The 8,279-nt window shown below is 38.8% G+C and overlaps 1 protein-coding gene across 1 annotated transcript; it reads right to left on the minus strand.

Annotated features, from left to right (window-relative positions):
• Positions 6,296–8,004, minus strand: LOC105178688 (anthocyanidin 3-O-glucosyltransferase 2). Its single transcript, XM_011102219.2, has one exon. The coding sequence runs from the start codon at positions 7,912–7,914 to the stop codon at positions 6,445–6,447; it is 1,470 nt and encodes a 489-aa protein (XP_011100521.1). The 5' UTR covers positions 7,915–8,004; the 3' UTR covers positions 6,296–6,444.

Here is an 8,279-nt window from a genome sequence, read left to right on the forward strand (position 1 = left end):
TCTGGTTCTCTTGGGTGGGAGCATTTGTAGAGGCATCAGGGGGTCTTGCATTGGTGGCTAGGGAGGCGTCTCCTTCCTTCGGCTCTAGGGTTCCTTTACTTGGGAGGTTCCCCATCATAGAATCAATTGCTGCTTCGGGATAGGGACTCCTCACTTTAACTTTGACCTCTCCTAGTATGTGGTCTAAATCTTCTTTTGCAAGGCCGCCCTAATAAGTCAGCTCGATGTAAAGAATAATCGAGAATTAACTAAAGGGAGAAAAAGAAATAACCTGATTAGGGGAGGAGGTTTCCGCTTACTAAAACTGGAGTTTCAGCGAAGAGATCAGGGGCATTATCCATGGCAGCCTCGAGACAAGGAAAGAAGGCTCTTTCCCAACTGGGGGTACCCTTGAGCTAGGAATTGTTTTTTGCAAGCCACAAAGCCATGCTCAAAGTAGGGTCCACTATCTTTACCACCTGTTGCTTGTACTCCACGAATTTCTTAATCTTGTCAAGCCGGTTCGCCCAGTAAGCCTCCAGATAGTACTGAGTTTCCTCAATGTCAGGAAAATCCAACACAGCCTTCACCACCGCCTTTTTTATCACACCCTCATGGCCAACAACTTATTCATATCTTTCTCCAATTGCTAGAAATGGTTGGTGGCCACCTTCTTTGCCTCCATTAGTTTTGAATTCTATGTGCCCAAATGTTCGGCCCTTTCCTCTAGCTTCAGCCTCTAAGCGGGTAAATTACATTTTTGGTCCATAAATGGACCTGTTTTTAATTTTAGTCCCACACTCAGGTCAATTCACACATTTAATCCCATATGTGGATTATTTTTTTCGATTCAGGACCAAAGGGGGGATTCCGTTAAAAACTTAATGGCAGCCAGCCTCAATTTTTAACGGAATCTCCCTTTGGTCCTGAAATTGAAAAAAAACTCCACATATGGGACTAAATGTACGAATTGGCCTGAGTGTGGGACTAAAGGTCTACTGATGGGACCAAAAATGTAATTTATCCCATTGTCAAATGTCCTATCCTTCGAGTATATGAATATTTCTGGATAACTGCAAAAACATATTAGTATATAATTAAATATTGAAAGTTATGATTTATTTATTATAATTTTTTTTTTAAAAAAAGGAACTAGAAATATCAACAAAAAAAAGTGCGTAAAATAGGTGTAAATTACAAATTACCTTTAATGTTATTCAAAATATTCATATAAGTCCTTGTAAAAAAATAAAATATCATTTTACCTTCTATGTTTTTTTAAAAAGAGTACACTGCCTCTGTTGCATTGAATGTGAGTTTTGAGGTACAATGATAAAAATGCCACTTTTAAATCAACATATATATTTGATTTGATTTAAATGTATGACTCAGATCTAATCATGTTTATAGAAAATAAAAATATATTATTTTAATATAAAAAAATTATATATTGTTTTAATATATATATATTTGTATCCATATGTATATTTCTAAATTTAGTTTCCCTCTCCTCCCATATCTCCATTGTTCGATCACCTCTCGACGCCAACATACCACCATTGGAAATTCCATCTAACAACGAGTATTTTAATACTCCACCCACCACCGATCTCCTAGAAATCGACAAGTCATCTCTATTTTTTTTGTTCAAAAAATTCTATCCAGCGCCTCGATCTTCTGTTGCCTTTTTCTCTACCGTCTGATCACCTCTCGACGTTGGTCTACGACTATTGTAAAGTCCGTCTAATGACGAGTATTTTTACAGCCCACCTACCACCATCTAGCCTTCAGCAAGTTATCTTCATTTTTTCTTTCTAGTTCCTTTTGTAAAAAAATTCATAATAAATAAATCATAACTTTCAATATTTAATTATATACTAATATGTTTTTGTAGTTATCTAAAAATATTCATATACTCGATGGATAGGACATTTGACAATGGGATAAATTATATTTTTTGTCCCATAAGTGGACCTTTAGTCCCACATCAGGCCAATTCACACATTTAGTCTCATATGTAGATTTTTTTTTCAATTTCAGGACCAAAGGGGGGATTCCGTTAAAAAATTAACGTTGCCGTTAAGTTTTGTTAAGTTTTTAACGGAATCCCCCCTTTGGTCCTGAAATTGAAAAAAAAATCCACAGATGGGACTAAATGTCCGAATTGGCTTGTGTGTGGGACTAAAATTGAAAACAGGTCCACATATGAGACCAAAAATATAATTTACCCGCCTCTAAGCCACAGGATCCTCTCAAATAGAAATAGAGAACGAAGTAACTAGAAAGATTGTTAGAATCACCTTCTTCTAGAAGGATCATCTAGAAAGCGATTCGTTTTGTTTGTATTCAGACAAAAAGCTGACATAGGTGTTATGGGTATAATTTTGTTCATTTTGTTCACATATTAGATCTAGGAATTTACTCATATTCCATAAAGGAGCCGAATGAAATCAAAGTTTCATGTTCAATTTTGAATTAGAGACATCCCGGCCTCCTGGGATCGAGAAAAGAGTTCCTCGCATATGGAGGTTGCCTGCGAAAAGGAAAAAGATTAGTATGTATGACAAAGAAGAGAGGAGTGACTAAATTGGGAAGATATACCTTAACTAAGTATGATGAATCTATCTCCTCAAGTTCCTCCCGAGGTGTGGAAGTTAGGAGGTTCCTGTCCCTAGAGGTTAAGGTCCCCCTCATAATTTTGGCCACTAAGGGGAAGCTTTTTCCTCTCTCCTGCTCTAAAGACTGGCGAGTATGCAAATAGTTAGAGGAAACACGAGAAGACTTGAGAAGGACGCCCCTCTCGTCTCTTAAGGAAGGAGGGGGGAGGTCTAGGAGAAGGACTTGAGGAACTGATTGGGAGGGTACCCAAAGAGCTTATCTTAGATTTCTCAGAAGAACCTCCAAGAGTGACTTCGGGAGAAGAACTAGAGCATTTCACTTTGGAATCGCTAGATGAGGGGGTCCCCTTAGGAGATCGGGAAGGAAAGGTCCCCCCAGCACGATCCCGAGAAGCATGATTGCGCATCAACTTGCTGAACATTATATCTCCAGCCAAGAAGAAAGAAACATAGTTTTGATCATGATTAATGGAAATAATTGAATAAAAAGAGAATTATAAGATACCCAAGGAGTCCTGCAAGGGTTCCTTGCAAGGACTTAGGTCAAAGTACCCCAGAAGCCTCTCCTCAATTAAAGACCAACAGTCGTAGGGGCCCTAATTCAAACTGGACAACAAAGAAGACAGGGCAACAGTCCTTGTCCCAACATTCACAGAAAGAGGGGTTTCTTGTATCCAACGATCTGAGAAAGTCCATGGCTGAGGGAGTAAAACAAAAAAGAAACTATTCTTCCAATCCTTTGGAGCATTAGGTGCAGGCCAGAAGAATACCCCCGTCGAGGCATGAAGTGAAAGAAATCCATTTCAGCATGTTTTAATCGAAAACACTAGGCAAAAATAGTAGTGGTGACAGGAGCACCATAAAAATGGAAAATCATATAAAACACCAGCCAAAAGTCCCTAAAAGAATTAGAGACCAACTAATTGAAAGGTACTTGGAAGAGGAGAGCCACAATAGAGTAAAAAGAAGGAATGGGAAAACACAAACGTGACCCAAGCTGAGTGGAAAAGAAGCACAAGCAATTTTGAGGGGGAGAATGGAGGAGATTATTAGGAGGAGTATAAATAATGAAAAAAAGAGGAATATGAAATTTGCTTATTAGTTGATCAACGGTGGAAGTTTTAGACTGGTGGACCCCCAATCAACTGGCGATTAGGGCACCTCCGTCTCTTCTTCCCCTTCGTCCCCCTTACCTTCTCTTTATCCACCTCCTCATCTATTGAACGATGAGTAGCCGTTGTTTCCTGTCGCAGACTCCACCTTAAGCCACTCGCCTATTGTTCTTGAAGTGGCTTCAGAGGGATCGTCGCCTGGGAATGTTTCATTACCAAAATGAACAAACTCATTTGAAAACGCCATAAGAGGGACCCAAGAAGAAAATTTTCGAAAGAGTCAAAAAAAAGGAAGGGGGTAGTTACAAATTTATGAAGTGGAAGCCTGGTTCTTCAAGAAAAGATGGAAAGGAAGAAGATGAAGGCAAAAGAGGTTGCTTCGTGATTAAGAACATGGAGGAGGAGTTAAGCCCACACCTTCCTCATAGTCGCTATTGATTGGGTGGTTACCTGACGATTTAGGTGCGTGGTGGGGGGGGGGGGTTATTAGCCGCCCCTTTTGATACCATTAATCATCATGGCTAGGCATAGACCTAGTCATCATTCCTCTATTGTCAGATGACAGGACGTAAAATCCCAGATTTGAAAAAAAAGGCAAAAGGCAAGAAAAGGAACGTAGGTCAATAAGAAGAGGGGGGGCTTTGGACCCAAGGCAAGCGAAGGTAAGGAAGCTCCATCCCCCTAAGCGTAATAAGGATTCCTACAGTATCCCTTCTCCTTAGAGTGAGGGGGACTGAATGATATATATAGCCCAAGGAAACACGGCTCAAGGAAGAACCTCCAACAGCCCAATAAGATCCAGGACGTTGGAAGAAGAAAAGAGATGCTCAAGGCCCCCTCCATCAACCCAACTATCCATATGAGGGGAAAGACTCAAGTATTTATAAATTCAAGCCAAGTATGTGGCCAAATAATGATGACTAAACTGAGGCCCACTCCTAGTCATCCACACATGGTGTCCACCTTACCTGCTACGTGTGCCCTTCAGCCAACGTAGAAGGAAGTGAATCTAGGGAGGTTCCCTCAATATCCTGTAATCTTGAAACAGAAGGACTCCTTGCTGATTAAGGAATCCTTCTTGATGAAGAATCTCCCTCAACGTGGAAATAGGTTGCGTCAACAGATTTAAGAAAAGATAAGAACAAATTACCGCTTACTCGAACAACTTCTATACATTATTCCTGAAGATAAGGAGAACATATAGAATCCTACCAAAGGGGGACCCTCCCCAATAAATATAAGTTTAGTCCTTAGGCGGGGGACACCTTCCAGACTCTGATTTCTTGCTGTCAAACTCTCATTTTACACTCTCCTTGCAATTTGAACACAATTTCTCTTGCGAAATTCAATTACCATACCTCAATTCTTAATTACAATTTATTTTTTACGAATATTATCTCCCAAATTTGATATTAACTTGAATATCAAAATGCTAACATTTTATTTTGCAGATTTCATTCCTCAAGTTCTTTTCTTTGTTGGCCCAAGTCTAGCAACGAAATCTAAATTTGTTAATCAATGATATTTTCATAGGCATCAAATTGATATAAAATTCATATTCCTTCTTCAATTTATTATTTTTCACGAACAAATTTATCTCCTTTCTATATGTCGTAGCTATTGTCGTAATTTGTTATAGTGCATAACAAAAAGTCATATTTTCTTCTATTGATGCAATCAATTTGCTCGGAGATGGTAATGCCGAGAGAGTGCTGATATTCTTAACCCACCCTATGAGTGGTGATAATTCCAAGAGAGTAGGATGCTAATTGATATAAAATAACTTAAATAATCTATTGAAGGAAAAGAGGCATGATGGTACTATATAGATCGTAATTAAAACTAGCTTGGTCTAAAATCATATTAAAACTTTTCATTTTTGGTCCTATTTATTGTGGGATTAGTATATTCAGTCCCATAACTTATAAAAGTTAATACTTTTGCATTCATTTTTTTGTCTACAATTTAATGGTGTAGTGTACGTCCCTAGCATGTGATCCTTAAGTATTTTTGGTTGGAGAAAAAATTGATTTATTTTCCAGCTTGGGACCATTTTTGGCAAAAAAATTATATAACTACACTTGAGGGAAAAAAAATAAATCTTGAAGGAAATTAGGAGAAAAAACATAGCGATTTTTCTCGTCTCATAAAAATTGAATCCTATCGTTCCCATATTTCTCTAAGTTGAACTCAAGTAGAAGTAACACAAAAAATCATGTCTTCCACAAGTGAATCAAGTAGGCCATCTCCAACACTCATATGATAGTATTGGAAAAATGACAAATTTTCCTCCAACCAAAAAATATTTAACGAAAACGTGATAGGCACGTAACCTACATTTTTAAATTGTAGATGAAAAAGTGCATGAGGACCAAAAGTGCTAATTTTTGCAAGTTATGAGACTAAAAGTGCTAATCCCATAATGAATAGACCAAAAGTGACATGGATCTAACTTATGGAATTAAAAATGTTATTTTCTCTAATGAATCAAACTTAATCATAAAATTTTGTTTGATAAGCTTTTGAGTTTGGCTCGAACTCGATACGATTAATGTAAAATAATAAAATATATTTAAAAATATCAAATTGCTTGAGCTCAATCAATCATGTTTGATCCAATTAATGCTCATTTGAGCTCGATTACATTGACAATCAAACTAAATTCAAATTTAAATTTTGAGACTTGATAATAATTCAAACAAACTTAAATAATGATATGCTCAACTTAATCCAAATCATTTACAACCATTTTTTAAGGTAATACCTGTAGCATTTGAAGAAATATTATCCATGACATCTTGAATGAAACGTTTCATGTAATTCTGTGAGGACTCTCCTTCCATTAGGGCCATTCTACTCTTCTCTTTCAGTGCTCTTACCTTAACTCGGATCTCATTCTCTGGTTCCATCAGTAGCTTGATTGCCTTCTCTATTGTCTCTGCACCCACAATGACACCACTCTCCTTCCTATAGTCCATCTTAATTTCAACAGCCATTTCAAACTCCTTCACCAGCAAGAATGCATTGGCCTGTTGATCTACAGTCAACGGCCACGTGCCCATCGGTACCCCGCACCACACACTTTCCAATATCGAGTTCCACCCACAGTGCGACACAAATCCTCCTACCGCAGGGTGAGATAACACTGCCATTTGAGGTGCCCACCCAATCACTTTCCCTATATCTGAAGTTCGTTTTAGGAACCCCTTTGGTAATACTTCTTCAGGATTCTCATACTCCTTCGGAAAGTCAATCTTACCTTTCGGAGGTGGCTTCCTTAGGGACCACAAAAATCGGTGTCCACTGTTTTCCAGGGCCACAGCAATCTCCTTCACCTGATCCTCATCGAGACATCCTTGGCTACCAAAGCAAAGAAACACAACAGATGAATCAGGTTGTCTGTCGAGCCACTCGAAGATTTCCCCGTGGTTTGGCTTCTCTCGATCAGTTTGGCCTCCCCCGAGTTGAAGCATTGGTCCCAAAGGGTAAATTGGTGGGACTTTCTCATCGTTGGAGAGTGACCTAATTTGGTGGGATTCGAACTCAATAAATGTGTTCACAATAATTCCTTTGGCCTCTCTGTACCTTTTGACAAAATCAAGGTGATCACCATCCTTGTCAAAGACAGAAGAAGGCCATACAGAAGTAGGAACGTGTTTAAGATATGTTGGTACAGATATCTCAACATCTAAATTCTGGTACTCCGTCACGTCCACATTATGGTAATCTCTAAGACTCTGGAGATGGAGCATCAGCCCCAGCACTGCCGAACCAAAAGTGACGAAAAAGTAACTCGGGATGCCAAACCCGTCGGCGACGTCAATAATGGATGGGCACATCATGTCGATTACGAATCCAGCAATCTTACTCGAACTCGAACTCTTTATTATCTCAGCCACAGCGTCCCTGACAAGGTCCTTCTGACTCTCTACGAATCGAGCCACGAAATTTTCGGGAGATTTACTACTGTCTGTAGAGACGGGCTCTGCTTGGGGCAGCTCCACGAAGTTTACTCGGAAGTGGGGCGGGTTCTTGATGTAGGAACTCGTCTTGGCGTCCATTGGCAGCTTCATAATGAGGATCGTGATCGAGAGGCGCTCGTCTCGTTCGACGAGGAGCTTAGCCATCTGTACTGCTGATGCCAGGTGACTTATAACAGGCAAAGGAACGAACACTAGGCTGGCTAATTGTTTGGCTTCAGCCATTTTTGGTTATGCTAGCCAAGCAAAATTGGAGAGGAAGTATACTGAGGAACAGCCTCCTGATTCTCGTGATTAAATACAAGTGCTGCGTAGATCTCCAAAGATCTACCACATATTATTATATACAATATAGGGTTAATTTACATTTCGACCCGTTCCAAAAAATAAAAACAGAAGTAAGATTATATTTTCTTTCAAAAAAATTTGGAATTACAATTGATTCTCTTTTATTAAGATCGAACGGAGTATACTAACGTCAGAAAAAAAATTGTATATATACATCTATATGTGTGTAATTTCTCATTCAGTATTTCTCTAGTAATATTTTTATATTTTTACAGAGGTAAATATAATATATATATATATAT

Source organism: Sesamum indicum, linkage group LG16 (assembly GCF_000512975.1).
Source record: "Sesamum indicum cultivar Zhongzhi No. 13 linkage group LG16, S_indicum_v1.0, whole genome shotgun sequence".
Classification (NCBI taxonomy): Eukaryota; Viridiplantae; Streptophyta; class Magnoliopsida; order Lamiales; family Pedaliaceae; genus Sesamum; species Sesamum indicum.

Bases quoted from the DNA above. Each gene is read 5' to 3' on its own strand.
- LOC105178688 (XM_011102219.2), bottom strand. From the start codon at position 7,914: ATGGCTGAAGCCAAACAATTAGCCAGCCTAGTGTTCGTTCCTTTGCCT.